General features: G+C 37.4%; 1 protein-coding gene across 1 annotated transcript; it reads right to left on the bottom strand.

Annotated features, from left to right (window-relative positions):
• Nucleotides 1-921: 921 nt before the first annotated feature.
• Nucleotides 922-2,822, bottom strand: LOC122003819 (probable WRKY transcription factor 72). Its single transcript, XM_042558817.1, has 4 exons — nt 2,712-2,822; nt 2,129-2,506; nt 1,837-1,950; nt 922-1,609 (listed from the first exon to the last, which is right to left on the bottom strand). Exons 1-4 carry the CDS (start codon nt 2,799-2,801, stop codon nt 1,019-1,021), a joined length of 1,173 nt encoding a protein of 390 aa, XP_042414751.1. The 5' UTR covers nt 2,802-2,822; the 3' UTR covers nt 922-1,018.
• Between the last annotated feature and the right edge of the window lie 13,879 nt (nt 2,823-16,701).

The following is a 16,701-nucleotide window of genomic DNA, read 5'->3' as shown; positions in this document are numbered from 1 at the left end:
AGTAAATTGAATTAAAAAGAAAATAACTTTATTATTATTATTATTATTATTATTATTTTCCGTCTAAATTATGAGCCGGTTGGATGTATATTATGGTTGTTATAAATCTATAGTTGCTATAATGTGAAGGTCGGATGTATTATGGTAATTATAAATCTATAGTTGTTACAATGTGAATATTAAATAAGTTGAACACGATTAAATTTACTTATAACACTTATAAAATTATAGTTATTACAATATTAATAATTTTGAATATGTTAAACAAATCTTATAAAAATTATGAAATTATAATTACTATTCAGAATTCAGATGGGATATAATAATTAATATAAGCAATACTAAACAATAGTACTAGATGATTAAGGGAATAGTGAGTCGGAAACTTTCGAGAAATAAAAATCAAAATGGAACTCTCATGATTTAAAAGAAAAGAAAAAGTCATTTTGACTTTTGCCATGTTTTTTTTTTTTACTTTTGCCCAATATTTGTTAGAAATTAAACTTGATTTTTAGATAAAAGTTATTGATAAAATTTTATGAAGATAGAATGGTGAGATGACAAATCTTGACTAGAGATAGGATAGAGATAGAACTTGATAATTTTGATAAAAATTTGTGGAGATATAATTTAAAAAATATATATATATCATGATTATCTCATATTAGTGTTTATCCAATAAGCCTATAAATATGTACTTCTTTTTCATGAATGAACAAGTTAAGTTTTTTATTTTCTTCTACTCCTTTTCCACATAGAGTTATTTCTCCTCTTCCACATTTTTTCCTTCTATAATTCTTTTTTTTTCTCCCATAATTTTTGTTTCCAACAATATTTTCCAGGATGAAAAATATAATAGAGTGTTGTTTTGGGAAATTTGTTGGCTTACTATTAATTAATTGTATTCGTTCATGCATAAATGAACTACATTGCAATTCCAAATTCCAAATATGTTCTTCTTCAAATTCATATACACAAGGGAAAGAATAAATGCCCAAATTTAATTCAACTACATTTCTCATCGTCTCTGCGGCTGGTTCAAACTCCAGGAGTTCAAGATCGTCAAGTAATTCCCTGCTGCTGCCGCTGCTGCTGTCTCCGAGGGAGACGGTGCCAATTCCTCTTGCTGCTGCCGCTGCTGCATTTGCTGCACATGAACACCGCTGTAACTTGGCCTTCCCCCGACGCACATCTTTACGGCCGCCTCCAAAGCAGATCGGAAGATCGGGTGCGACGTGATCGCCCCTGCGATCATGTCGGTCGTCAGCGCCTGCTGCTTCGGCATGACTCGAGCTGTTTCAGCCTCAGTCTTCATCTTGGTCGAAGACGAGAAGTTGAAGCTGGTTGCGGAATAATGGGGGAAGTAGCTGATTTGGGGCGTCGGCGCCGGTGGCGGCGCAGTGAGGTCCAGAGTGACGGTAGAGTGGGAGTGGGAATAAGGGCTGAACTGGCTTCGCTGAAAATCAGAGGTCGAGGAGCCGGCCATGAGCATGCTTGCAGCGGCCGAGGTGGTGGAGGCGATCGCGGAGGCGGCCAGGGGAAGTGGGTGGTTGTGAGCCCCTTCGTAGGTACTGATCAGAATGGACAAGTCTTCGACACATCTTTGCACCTGTGAATTTAATTTGGAAGAAAAATAAAATGTTAATCGTAATTATATTTATATTTATCATTCTTTGATTGTCAATAAATATAGACATGGTTGTTATTGCAATCCAACAATTAAAATCAACTTCTAATTATTATCCTATACGTAATTAATTTCCTCTAATCAATCATTATGCATAACAATATTGACACGATACTAAATAGTATGGTTTCAAGAATGAAGATATTCACCTGCTTTCTTACTGGGCATCCCGGTGCAATGGTGCAACGATAATATGCTCGGGGGCATGGATTTCCTTTGGCTGTCTTCTGTCCATATTTCCTCCAATGACATCCATCATTCATCTGCATTTTACACAAATGAAATTTTTTTCGTGAGAAAATAAACTTTGAAAACAAATTGTTGAGAGTAGATTTACTGCTGAATTATTAATTATCCACTTTGAGATAGAGTTTTTCATTTTAAATTTTCTTTAGAGACAGGAAAAATAACTTTTAGGGTTCGTTAGTGATTTTTACTTACAGTTGGGGTAGCGCATCTTGCTCTCACTGAAACCCTAGCTCTCTTGAGGTTGGATTGTGGTTGTGGCACTTCCTCTACATTCTTTGGCTCCTTGCTGTTGCTATCTGCGGCACCAGAAGCTTCGCCGCTAAATTGCTGGAAACCGAGGGAGAGGTCACCACCTTCTTTGAGCTCATGATCAGTATGCTTTGCCTTGGCTTCTATTTTGGCCTTGCTTTTAGTACTTAGGGTTCCGAGGCTAAGAGAAACAAGATCAGAGTCTTCACCATCTTCTTCTTGACTGTTCACTTGGCTGAACAGTAGGAACTCTTTAAGTCTCTTATTTTGATCTCCTACTTCATGCTTCACTTTGGAGGATTCAGCAAGATCCTGATCCTCCTGTATATTAATTATAGGTAATTAATTGAAACATATTTCTGCAATTAAATTTACAAGAACAGAAGATCTAGATCTTATTTGTGCATAAACTCCCATGCACAAATGAAATAAAGAAAAGGAAATCAGATCTGAACATGTTTTTTGATCTGAAATAATGAATTTATCTCACGAAGAAGAAGAAAAAGAAAGGGAAGAGCATAAATACAAGTTTGATTTCACCAAATTGGGTTTCAATCTTCTGCTTCTTCTTCTCCCTGTTCTTAAGAGCTGTATCTGAAACTGGCAAGAATTCCATGTCGCTCTGATAATTCCTCAATCAAGGAGAAGAACCACCAAACACACACACATATATTTGTATATATATATTTGAAGGAGAAAGTAAAGCCACTGTTTTTGACTTACAAATATAAAAACAGTAAGAGGAATTAAATTAAATGAAGTAGATTATTATTATTATACATCCTTATCGTTTACAGCTAAAAGGTCAACAGCCCAAACTGCACTGCAAGAGGCAAAAAGGATCAAGCTTCAACGTGCAAGCCATGAAGAGGGCTCTACGAACGTCATGCATGGCATGGCATGGTCCTCCTCCCCTCGCTTTCAAATTCGTGGATGCATCATTATATATAAATAATTCGATTTAAATAAAGATACTATTATGACTTTTTATTTTTGAAAATCTTTTCTTTGATGTATTTTTTTTAATAAAAATTAAAATGGATGTGTGAAAAGGTCGGGCAACTTGCGCGGAGAGTCCAGGGATTGCACTCTATAAAGTTGAAATATTAAGGATTGACAATTTGAGCAAGAATTTGTTTAGTTAAGAAGAGGACATTACTTAAAGGGCTCTTCAAGGTCAGCTAAACTTTGCCTTAATTGTCTTTTCTACCTTTGCATCCTGCAGTAGTAGTAAACAGCATATTGCTTATGCCTTCACGCATGCTGGTGTTTACTTCAAGTCTAGGACCTCGGGCTGATTCCAAACGGATTGAAAAAAAAAAACCCCGGGCTATCTTCCTCTCTCTCTCTCATGTTCTTTCTTTTTTTGGTCGTAAATCCGAACTCCGTCTCAATGTCATCGGGCTAAAGCCCGGAAAGGCTAACAAGTGACTCCCCCCTTGCCTTCACTCGTTCACTCGTTTAATTATACATGTGCACGATAAAAAAACTTGATAAAATATTAGATGTCTTTGTTCGATCTATAGATATATAGTACTCATTTAGTATCTTTGCATGAGTTTTATCCCTAGCGGGCAACCGATCGATCGAAGTGGAGTCGAGGACCACTCAATGGCTTATCCATGGTTTGAATTAATGATGGTCAATTAGCTTTCTTCCATAGTAAACAACTTCTCCATAATAACTTATGTCATGTGCTTGCCATGCTCGGAACAAATCAAACCGTTAACCCTCTTTCTTTTGCTAATTAAGGACATGGAAATCACCAGCTGCACAATTTATTGTTTGTTTGACTTGGCCAAACTGATGCGTGTCAGCATAGACAAAGGCAAAAGGTCAACCCCAAAGTGAGACAATTATTGAGGACAAGAACTCTGTGCTTGATCAAAAGTCAATCTGTCTCTTTGGGAACACATTTAGAATTAGAACCGGCCATGATCAGAGCAAGTACTGAGGCATGAAACATATGCATGAGGCATTAGGTTGAACTGATAAAGCTATGATTGAGAACGAGATTGAGGAGTGAGTCGACATTGTGGTCTAGCTGATTTTCACATTCAATGTTTAATTGTGGGCTTTGACTTTGTGGGGTAGACTTTTAACCAATGCCAAGAAAAGTTAAAGTATTTATTTTAAGTCAGCAAGAGCCACTTGACTTTAAGAGATTTAGGGGGCGTTTGGTTCTTTTCTAGGAATAGGAATCGGAATGTAAATCATTGTATTGTGGAATGGGAATGGGTATGAGCATGGATATCACTCTTAAAAGTAATGTTTGGTTAATTGTATATCTTCTATCGGAATAAATCAAAGTTTCCTTTTTTACCCTTAAAGGGAAATAAGAGAAAAAATTAGATGTGAGAGAAAGATGAATGTGAGAGAAAAATATGATGAAAGAGAATGATGAGAGAGAATGTATTATGAGAGATAAAGTGTGATAAGAAAGAATGAAGAGAGAGAAAGTGTGATGAGAGAAAATGAAAAAAAAGAGTGTGATTGGAGAGAGCATGATGAGAGAAAATATGATGTGAGAGAAAGTATGATAGGAGAGGATGAAGAGAGAGAAAATATAGTGAGAAAAAAATGAGGAGAGAGTGTGTCATGAGAGAGATTGAGGAGAGATAAAGTATGGTGAATATGATGGGAGAGATTGAGGAGAGAGAAAGTATGATGAGAGAGAAAGTGTGTTGAGGAAAAAAGGAGTAAGTGTGATAAGAGAGATTGAGGAGAGAGAAAGTATGATGAGAGAGAAAGTATGATGAGAGAGAAAGTATGATGAGAGAGACAGTGTGTTGAGGAAAAAAGGAAGAAGTGTGATAAGAGAGATTGAGGGGAGAGAAAGTATGATGAGAGAAAAAGTGTAATGAGAAAAAAAAGAGTGTGATGGGAAAGCATGATGAGAGAGAAAGTGTGATGAGGAAAAAAAGAAGAAAGAGAATGCGATGGAAGAGATTGAGGAGAGAGAAAGTATGATGAGAGAGAAAGTGTGATGAGGAAAAAAAGAAGAAAGAGAATGCGATGGAAGATATTGAGGAGAGAGAAAGTATGATGAGAGAGAAAGTGTAATGAGAAAAAAGAGGAAAGAGAGTGTGATAGGAGAGAGAAAGTGTGTGATAAAATGATGAGAGAGAAACTATGATGAGAGAGAAAATATAATGAGAGAGAATAAGGAGAGATAAGTGATATGAAAGAAAAAATAAATATATATATTTTGATATTTGATATTTGATATTAATGGAGAAAATTTTAGTTTTAAGTCAAGGGTATTTTTGGAATAAGGGAATATTTTGATTGATGAAAATAGGGTAATGGCTCATTGAAGGGGGGTACATGGGAATGAGTTATTACCCAATTTCAAGGATTCATTCCCTTATTTGTATTCCTATTCCTATAATCCAAACATTAACAATGGGAATCAATGATTCTCATTCCCATTCCCCACTCCTATTACCCTAAACCAAACGCCCCCTTAGTATAGTTTGGAAAAGCAAAGAGACTTTGAGATATATTTGAGGGCGAGTAGGCCGTCAAAGAAGTATGAAAACTAGATTTTGTGAATCATGGGGAACGTGATTAACTCAATCTAAAATGTGATATTCTAATTTCTACTCACGTTCAATGATAGAGTTCAATCTAATTGAATAATCTCTCGAAACGTAAGCATATTTAAGGATGTAGCAGAGACGGCAGGGCCAACGTGGCAGACTCGAGATTCGATCACTAAAAACAAAAAAAAAAAAAAGTCTATCAGGACATTTTCTCGATGACACTTATGAAAATGTGTGTTGTTATAAATTTTATAACGAGACTTATTAAAATTGATTAATTTTAAAAACAAAATATCATATTAGAACCTTTATAATGACAAATTTTATAAATACCATTATAGGTATAGATTAATAAATACATTCATCAAAATTATTTAATTTGTTTAACCAAAACTTAACTTCTCTCGCTACATCCTTTGTCACTCCTTTCCTCTCCACAGCAAAATCTTTGATCTCCAATAACTGATGAGGAGGCAGCGAGCATACAAGGCAACGAGGGGCGGCTACACGTGAGGTGGTCACTGACTCGTCATCAAAAATTCATAGTTATAATTAGTCGGCAAGTGTAATCTCTCGATGAACTCTACATTCTCCTTCTCTTGCATGGTCTCAGGCGATTAGGTTTTTCTATTGCTTTTGATGGCTCTCATGATGATCTATGAGTAGCCTTGCAGTGGTAAGTCGACAAAGGCCACTTTACTTGCCGACGATATCCAATTCGTCAAACCGTTGCTGAGGATTATATACGAGTCCTCCCTACACCTTGTTCGGAATCAAAACTACGCTGGTATATATCCCTTCTGTGCCATGAATTTTCAGGTTTTAGAAGTGATGTATTGATTATTTAGTATGATTCTTTGAAATTTAGTTTTAAGTCACAATACATAATAGAAACAATCACAATCATCTAAAATAAACAAAATCTAAACATAATCCATACAAACAGTAATAGAAGATCCATACAAACAAACTAATAGAAAAAATATGACTATTCATCCTTATCCATAATTTAAATAGTACATCGATATATAAAAATCAGAACAAGAAAATTCTACAGAAAATCAAATATGATAGATTTATATCATATTTATGTATAAATAACGATATTGCATATATGTATAACTAAATTTAATACTTGGATAAAAGAAATAAACAAATGATGATCATCAAGGTCAACAGGCCTAGACTCCTAAAATATATAGTAATACAATATTTATAAATTAATATATTATATTATCAAAATAGAATAAATATATTTTGTATGATTTATGTATGATAAAAAATTGAGTTTTAGTTGAACATATAGGGATCTTATGCATAAAATAATACATAATATAGCGAAAAAAAGATCCCTCACTAAAAAAAAAAGCGTTATCTATGTGTTTGAAAAAGCGTTGTTAAAAGCACTGTTGTTAAAATTCTGCTCAACGACAATGCTTTTAAAGCGATGTCGTTTGTAGCGAAGACAACGCTTTTGCAATGCTTTAAAAGCGTTGTCGGTTTTTACAAAGACAACGTTTTTGCAACGCTTTTAAAGCATTATTTTTTGTAGAAAAGACAACGTTTTTGCAACGCTTTAAAAGCGTTGTCATGTTTTACAAAGACAACACTATTACAACACTTTAAAAGTGTTGTTGTTTTTTTTTTTGCAAAGACAACACTTTTTGCAACACTTTAAAAGTGTTGTCGTTTTAAAGAAAACAAATAAAAATCATTATATTTATATTTATGAAACTATTATTTTTCTTTTACCATGTCCAGATTCGAATTTTACATAGAATCAGCTCAGCTAATTATTTCAAACTCATACCAAAATAATAGAATTCTGACACTGAAGTAATATTAGTATTTACATGAGAAGCTAGTAAATATCAAAATTAACACTAATTCTGTTTCAAAGTAGATAGTGATATTCACATTTAAAACAAAATAGCACAAAATAACTAGCCGACCTCGAAGCCAACAATCTGTTTATTTCTACTAGCTACACTCAAAAATTATTATCGGCTTGAGAACGGGACAAAACAGTACAGTAATTACTAGCACAATACTGAAGAAGTAGCTTGTCTTTCTCAATCTATTACAGGAATAAGCAATTGGATTTTGTCTAGGATCTTTGTGAGCTTTGAACAGATTGAACAGTTGGCCTGAAATATAAACAAAAAATTACAGTCAATAGTTTGAACCAAAAAATTACTTCTACTAGCTATTTTCTATAAATGAACCAAAACTCATTACTCAGAAATGAAATGCTTGCAGAAAGAAAGAAAGCTTGCAGAAATGCAACGTTTCTTCAAACTACAGAAAGAAAGCTTGCAGAAATGAAATGCTTTCTTCTCTGCAAACACTTTCTTGCAAAAAGCACTGTTGTTGCAGAAATGCAACATTTCTTCAAACTGCAGAAAGAAAGCTTGGCTTGCAGAAAGGCAACGTTTTTTCAAACTACATTCTAAAATGCATGCAGTTTCTAATATGCATTCTAAAATGCATGCAGTTTCTAAACTGCATTCTTCAAACTACACAATTTCTAATATGCAGAGAAAGCTTGCAATTTCTCCATTCTAAAATGCATACAGTAGTTGCAGAAAGAAAGCTAAAATGAAACGTTCATTAGAATATGAGTTTAACCAATAGTGGAAAATTGTCAACTTCCTAAAGAGAGCTTGTAGAATTTTTAGTTTAACATGCTTGATAGACTTAAAGCTTGCCAAAATCTTGCATTAAGCTTGCAAAAATCTTGCAAAAAGCTTGCAGAATATTTGCAAAGAAAGCTTGCAGAATAGACTTAATATTGTGCCATTCATCACAATGTCGATGACCGAACCCATAATAACTTAGCATGAATTAAGGGCAACAAACTGAAGACAAGAAAGTACTCCAATGTATCTGAGCTACAACTTAATTGTTGCCCTTGTAATTTTTTAACTACTGCTGATGTGGCTTGAGCCAAGTAGGAAAAAAATAATCTAGAGTTTAAGAACTGGAGCATCTCCACCTAAGTGACTAGTTACCAATGATAATTAGATTATGTACAAAATAGAACTTATCCATATTAGAGTGTCATTGTGTTGATTAGAACTGGAGCATCTACATCCAAGCGACTAGCCCCTAGGATTGATAAGAAGCCACTAATAAGCAGCAGTGAAAATTAATAAGCTGGAGAAACTATTGCTCACAAATCAAATATATTTTACTAGGAAGTCAAAAGGATACCACTAACTGGAGCATTTTAAAGAAAAAGTAATATTGAAGACTCTCTGTAACGACCCGGCCCTTTGGCCTCTTGGGCGGCCCTTGCGGCGGCCCCTTATGCCGTCGGCCCATTTGGTGACCTCTAATGTTGTCGACCAACGACGCTTGAGGTCGCCAAATGGGCCGACAACATAAGGGGCCGCCGCAAGGGTCGCCCAAGAGGCCAAAGGGTCGGGTTGTTACAATAAAAAGACGCCTTTTTATTGTAACGACTTGGCCCTTTGGCCTCTTGGGCGGCCCTTGCGGCGACCAAACTGGCGGCCCTTATGTCGTCGACCCACTTGGCTATCAAGTGAGCGCTCACTTGACTAACATGATTCATAAACTCTACTACTTAGCCTGGAGGTCTAGAGTTCGAATTCTGGAGAAGGCAAAAATCCACTACCAGGGGTGGAAAGTCCTAGTGAGTAACGACACGGCCAAAGAGTCGTCGGTCGACGACATTAGAGGTCGCTAAATGGGCCGATGACATAAGGGGCCGCCGCAAGGGCGGCCCAAGAGGCCAAAGGGCCGGGTTGTTACAATAAGGCCGATGACATAAGGGGCCGCCGCAAGGGCCGCCCAAGAGGCCAAAGGGCCGGGTCGTTACAATAAAAAGACGTCTTTTTATTGTAACAACCCGGCCCTTTGGCCTCTTGGGCGGCCCTTGCGGCGGCCCCTTATGTCGTCGGCCTATTTAGCGACCTCTAATATCGTCGACCGACGACCCTTGGTCGTGTCGTTACTCATTAGGACTTTCCACCCCTGGCATTGGATTTTTGCCTTCCCAAGGATTCGAACTCTAGACCTCCAGGTTAAGTAGTAGAGTTTATGAATCTTGATAGCCAAGTGAGCGCCTCACTTGGCTACCAGGATTCATAAACTCTACTACTTAGCCTGGAGGTCTAGAGTTCAAATCCTGGAGAAGGCAAAAATCCACTGTCAGGGGTGGAAAGTCCTAGTGAGTAACGACACGGTCAAGGGTCGTCGGTCGATGACATTAGAGGTCGCCAAATGGGCCGACGACATAAGGGGCCGCCGCAAGGGCCGCCCAAGAGGCCAAAGGGTCGGGTCGTTACACTCTCACTGCAAGATAAAGAAAAAGTAATTATAAACTATGCCCAGCGAAGTGTAGTAGGGGTTTAGACAAATAAAAGTATTCCTAAATGAACTTTCACCAATAGCTTTTAGTCCAGCGAAGTGTATAACAACATCAAACCTGCATAAACAAACAAAATGATGTCATGCAACGTTAAAAGGATATCCAAACAAAATCGGAAGCAGACAGTTAAATGACAGCAAAATAATAAGCAACAAAGGTCTAAATCACAGTGTATTAGGCTTGAGAAATTTTAGATAATAAGCAACAAAGGTGAAGCAACAATACCATCAATATTATGTAAAAGAAATTTTAGGTGGTAAAAACTGAAAACAAAGGTCACAGTTCACACCATACAATAATGAGAAAATCTGGATTGAGAAAGACAAAATAATCTTATCGAATAATACACTATTTTGCGAACTTAGTTTATTTTTCTTGTATTCTTTAGAAGCTTATGTTTAATTACTTAGATACGAAATCTAGCTTTAACCGTGGATGATCTCAGGAACAAGAGGGCCGTCTGGATTTGGGTCGGTCAGAAGAGAGCAAATCGAGAGAACCTTGGAGATGGTCAATGCAGATGCTTCTGTTTGAGTTGATGTTAGGGTGGTAAACCTGCAATACGATGAAAGAGTAACCTCATAGTGATGATAACTGAATCCCACTGCGAAAAGGCAAATTATCTTATCTATAAGATAGTTTAATTAAGTTTTGAATACTTCTTGAAAGCTACTACAGAAGGATGAAATAACATTTTTACCATTACAAATCTTTCATCAATATGCCATTTAAGTCACATCAATATGCATCCTTCTCTACCTATATATCTTTCATAAATACCATTAGCTTAACCTTAAATCAAGCTAATCATGTTAGGTCAGCATATATATCTACAATACCTTTATCAAAATCTTGATAAATAGACATCAGTCTTCTGTTAGCCATTATCTATTTGGATTTTAAGGAAAGCTCTGCAGGAACAGAAGGATCACACTATAATTCACTGTCATGTAGCTACATGACTAAAATAAACCAATAAGAAAAGCCAGGACACAACTGGTGCAAAGTAGAAACTACAGAGGAGGTTCATGAACTAGCAGACAACCAGGCAAATTATTGTGGAGAACAGGAAAGGGAAAAAGTGCTAAGAACACCATTCTAACCAGCAATATTTTCTCCAACAGGTAACATGAATAAAATCAAGAAAGGGAAAAGAACAAATGAAAAGCTTCCTACTGCTACTGACATGTGTGGTGTGGACTGTTCCTAGGACCAGCTCAAATAAATAATGTTTAAAAGAATTTCTATTGTTTAACCTGCAATGTTCGGAACAAGATCATAAATTATTTGTTGCACAATATAGTGAGTGATTCAAGAACTTCTTCCCAAATCATAGCATACAATTAGATTGATTCATGATGCCCTTCAACTGTCAATAACCAATAGTAGTTTGCCAAAGCTCATGACTAGTACTAGATTGCAGGAATGAAGATTTCTACGTATTCCACACATAACTAACCAGTGTCATCATATCTTCAATTAGATATTGTGTTCATGCCAAGTATCCCACAACATTTTTGTTACAGTCATTTATTCATAAATATTGTGTCATAATAAAAGAAAAGTACAATATCAAATGCCAAAATAATACAATTCTAAGTTTCAACAAATCTATTCAGAACTTTAGTAATTAACCTTGTTTTTTTCAACTTCCTAGTCTTAGATCTTGACTTTACAGGTTCATAAAGTTAATCACGAGCAAAGGCATAGAGGGAATGCTGTAACCTATGGAACTCAAAAGGCAAAGAATGCAAATGATACAACAAAATGGGTATGCACAAACAACGCAAAGAACTTTAAGCTAAATATTTCAATGGGGAAGATTGTTTCACTGAAATCAAATTGAAACGGTCAGATAATTAGCTAGCTGTATGTATCACATCTAGTTCGGCTCCAATGAAATCTCATCTTTCCATTGGCCTAGTAATATTAAACTCAATTAAATCACTTTCAATGCATTTATTGGAATTTCTTGTCTGCCTCTACCCCTCCCACCTTCCACTCACTCTAATCGATGGAAGAAAAGGAGAGAGCAAAAAACCCTATATTTCCTGACCAACTATCCATCCAAACACGTACCCCACTCAAAATTTAATTCACTTCACACCCAAATCCATAAAATTGCCTTCAATTAGACCCAAATCGTGGTAGTCCACGCAGAAATTGAACAAGAAATTAACTATACAAAGAGAAGAAAAAAAAGAAGGTAAAACAAGGAAAGCGCCAACCTGGATGTTCATGGCCTTTTTGTTCGTTTCTAGCTGACTCCCTATAAACAAAAACAACGAAAAGCGATCAATCGATCGGGGAGAAACAGTATGAGGCTTTACAAAGCCATCAGAAAAAGCTTTTTTTCTCCAATAACACACAAAGGCATGTGATTCCAAGAGATAAACAAGAGGAAATACCCTTGGCCGATTTGTTCTTCTCCATGTTTCTCTCCCGCGCCATCTTCGACTTCTGGCCATTGCCGCCTCCCATCGCTCCTTTTTATACGGACGGAACGAAACCGATCTACCGGAGGCAGAAATCAATAGGGGAAGAAGGGCTAAAGCAAGGAGGAAAAGAGACCAAGCAAGGGACGAGCGAGAGCTAGGAAACAAGCGGACGGAATGGAAGAACGCGGTGCCGGTAAGATGTGAGGGAGGAATGTGTCGCATCGACGGAATCATTGGGGTTACAGTAACATACCAGAAGACACTGGGATCTACTGTGGTCACACTGCCTCAACGTCGGGGGCGAAGGAGGCGAAGAGATGGGTCGAACTGTCGTGGTCAATTGCCTCAGCACAAGGATCTGCCGCTTGACGAAGGTGGGGTCAAAGAGATTGGGCAGTGTGAAGGAAGTGTGAATGAGGCGACGGAGGCAAAGATATTAGGGCATGAAGAGGTGAAGGAATAAGGTGATTAATCCCGCGGTCGGGGGGGGGGGGGGGGGAATTACCTGTTTTTGAAAACAAAGTTATTTTAAAAATCTAAAATAAAATTGCAGCTGAAAGTTTAAACTAAAAAGAACACGAGGAAAAATTCTATCGGTTTTACTTGGTTCGGAGCCTTCGACGACACCTACTCCAAGGCCCATGTCCCGCGGACCTATTAACGGGTAATCCACTAAACGTCTCTTCCGAAATCATTAGAAGAGGTGATCAAATACAAAGATAGAGATAGTGTAATAGCCTACACTTTCCTTTTAAAGTAGCAATATGAAAATTGTAACACTATTAAAAGTTACCAATAATTTCGAGCAAGCTTCTGTGTTGTTGTCGGCCTGCCGAAGATGGTCGGATGACTAGGAGGAGGAGCTCAGTGGCAGATGAACATTTCCCAAGATTCAGAAGGTTAGTAGCACTTAGAACTTGAGTTGATTATCGATGATTGAGAGGAGCTACTCCAACCCTCCTTTATTGGTTGTTGAGGGCGCCTCCAATCCCAACCTTCATCCCTTTTGCTTTGGAGTTGATAAACTCTACTTCTGTGAATTCTATCTCCTGGAAGGCGCCTCCAATCGCTTTCGAGGCACCTCCAAGCACCAAGCTTATCCCACTCTCTGCGATGCTCTTATCCTATGCTAGGGCGCCTCCAACACCTTTGAGGTGCCTCCAACTCTCGATCCAAGGAACCTCTAACCGCTAGGAGGTGCCTCTACGCCTTTTGCTCCAAGGCGCCTCCAATCGCCACAAGGCGCCTCGAGCACTATTCATCCAAGGTTTTTTGTGCTTTTTCACTACTACAAATGTGTTAGTTCAGAAATAAAGTATACCCTACAAAATGGGATTAGCATAAATATAAAAAAAGAGTATTAATTAGTTTCTATCTTTCCAAGACCAGAAACTAGTCATGGTCTCAATTTAGGTGTCATAAATGGACCGAAACTCTAAACTTGGACTCATCCTCATCGGAACTCTCTCCTCCAGTGACTTACCTTCACTTACCAACTTGCCGTCTATTGACTAGCCTCTCGACCCACCAGGTATTCTCACCAGTTGTCAAGTCCGCAGATGCAACTAAACTTCAACCAGCTATTAGGTCTCGCAGACCCAACCAGACTTCCCACCATATATCAGGTCGGTCCTTTGACCTATTTGGGCTTCGCACCAACTATTGAGTCCTCAGACCTAGTTGGATTTCAATCTGGTGTCAGATCTCTAGACCGGACCGTCAATCCCTACACGCTCGATAAATGCATTAGATCTGTCACAAACATCATGTGTCATCCTCTTTTCTTTATTAGTCTCACCTTGAGATATAGAAGGGATATCTTCACGTAAAAATCTCGCAAAGTTCAACGTGGTTAGGTAAAACACTTTTGTTGCCACACTTGAAATCAGTACCTATAAATTTCTCTGATTTCTCACCATGTGTTAGTGGAACAGGAGCTATCGATGATGAATATAAAGATTGCACGAAATATTTGTTTTAAAATTGTTGGATCTAGTGGTGGTGCAATCTGAGTGCGGGGAAAATGACAGGATAACACTGTTTTGGCAAAGTCGAGCCTAGAGTTAGATTTTATCTCTTTAAGACAAATTTACCCTGCACACGGTTCTCACAGAACACGATAATTATCTCCCAAGATATAATAACTTTATCTTACAATAGTAGCACTACAAATTACAAGACCTCTAAACCGAAGAAGTTTCTCGAACTCTCCAAATGCAAGCATGGAATGCACTTCTTGCTTTGCTTTGAATTAGAATAAATGAAATAAGAATGTGAAGAATCTTATTTATACCAAATAAAGCGATAGAAGAACCTCTTGGTTCAATTATATCTCATCCATCTAACTTGAATTAGATGAATTAGATCACATCTCTTCCTAAGAAGCACAATGTCCCTTCCTAAAGAATACAATCATCTTTGTTTGGATGACTTCTATTTTAAAAACAATGGTTGAAATTGAGTCATCTAAAAGGGCACTTATCCCCTTTCAAGTTGGATGAATCATATTTGTGTTAGTTAGAGCCAATCATTTGATGATTAGATGGACTCATTGTATCATATTCTTATATATTAATAAAGGCATTTGGATTTTGGTTATTATACTTACTTGTATTGGTGCCAAATAAACTAAGTATAATAATGTCCTTGAGTAGATGGTTCTCACCTATATCAATCGGTTAGTTGAACCGATAGTGAGATGATATAGGGAACACTACTCTTAATCATTCCTAGTCGAGTATTAACATTCAGGGACAATGTTAATGCAATAAGACTAGCATGTAGGTCAACTCGATGACTTGATCTCACAAGTCATGGATATAGAGATATCAAGTTGACACATGGGTATACATTAGAGAATGTATACTGAATGACCCGCCATGAGAAAGTATCATGGATCGTTATATGAGTGTCATATACTTTCTCATGTTGCTATTAGTATGACTACTAGTCCTTAGACCTGAAGTCACCATAGATCCCTACATAAGGAGTTATGTACTTTGGTTTCGTCAAACGTCACCCGTAACTGGGTGGACTATAAAGGCGATTACTGGGTATATAACAAATTATGCAGAGGGATGTGAGTGATGTAGATGAGATCTATCCCTCCTATATGACGGGAGAGACATCGGTATTCTTGATAGAGTGAGACCACGAAGTGCATGGCCATGCCCAAATGAGTCAATATGGGATATTGAGCTCATTTGATTTAGTGAGTCTACTTGGAGTTCAAGATTTAGATTGGTCAGAGGATGACACGGTCTATGCCTCACATCGATCAATCTAGATGTCTAGGATAGAAGGACACTTGTCATATTTTGTGAGGAGTCACAATTAGTAGTCACAAGGTGATGTCGGATCTCGACATTCTTGTAACTTGGGTAGTAATGATGTGTTGCTAGATACCGCTCATTACTTATGCTCCTAAATGGGTTTAGGGCATTGCCAACGTTACAAGAACCTATAGGGTCACACACTAAGGACAATTAGATGGAGATTAGGTTCATATGATGAACCAAAAGGATTAGATTCATTTGATGAATCAAATTGGATTAAGAGTAATCCTAATTGGGCTAACTTGAGTTGGACTCAAGTTGATTCATGTATTCAATGAGTCTAATTTAGATTATGACTCATTAAATCAACTTAATTTAATGAATTAGATTCATTATATTAAGTTGGCTTGAATCAAATGGTTAGATTAGATCAACCATGGAAGAGATTTGATCAAGTTTGACTTGACTTGAGAGGAAGATTAAAAGTCAAGTTTGACTTGACTTTATGCCACCTCATTGGTGAGTTGGCATTGATGTGGACCAATGATGATGCACCACATCATCATGGTTGCCACCTCATGGGAGTTACTAGTGAGTGCCACCTCATGGAGGTTACATTCCCTCTTTGATGATAACTTAATGCATTAATGGAGGGGTTACATTTGGGAAATGTGGCCTGCCACAATTTGAATGAAAATGGATTCATTTTCATTCAAGTGATTATTATTGCATCTTCTTCCTCTCAAGCTCTCCCTCTCCCTCTCCTCCTTGCTTGGCCGAATCTTACCAAGGTGCTAGCACACCTTTGTGTGAGGTTTTTCTCCACCTACGTGTCCATGTGGATACTTCTAGAGGACCGACGCTT

This window comes from Zingiber officinale, chromosome 7B (genome assembly GCF_018446385.1).
Source record: "Zingiber officinale cultivar Zhangliang chromosome 7B, Zo_v1.1, whole genome shotgun sequence".
Lineage (NCBI taxonomy): Eukaryota > Viridiplantae > Streptophyta > Magnoliopsida > Zingiberales > Zingiberaceae > Zingiber > Zingiber officinale.
Note: the sequence above shows the minus strand (reverse complement) of the source record. Positions and strands in the feature narration are given on the sequence as shown.

What these genes read in the sequence shown, in the direction of transcription:
- LOC122003819 (XM_042558817.1), bottom strand. Translation starts at nt 2,801, where the DNA reads ATGGAATTCTTGCCAGTTTCAGATACAGCTCTTAAGAACAGGGAGAAG. An exon ending in CAAGATGCGCTACCCCAACT is followed by an intron (nt 1,951 to 2,128) that starts GTAAGTAAAAAT and finishes TGTAAAATGCAG; the next exon opens with ATGAATGATGGATGTCATTG. An exon ending in GATGCCCAGTAAGAAAGCAG is followed by an intron (nt 1,610 to 1,836) that starts GTGAATATCTTC and finishes TTAAATTCACAG; the next exon opens with GTGCAAAGATGTGTCGAAGA.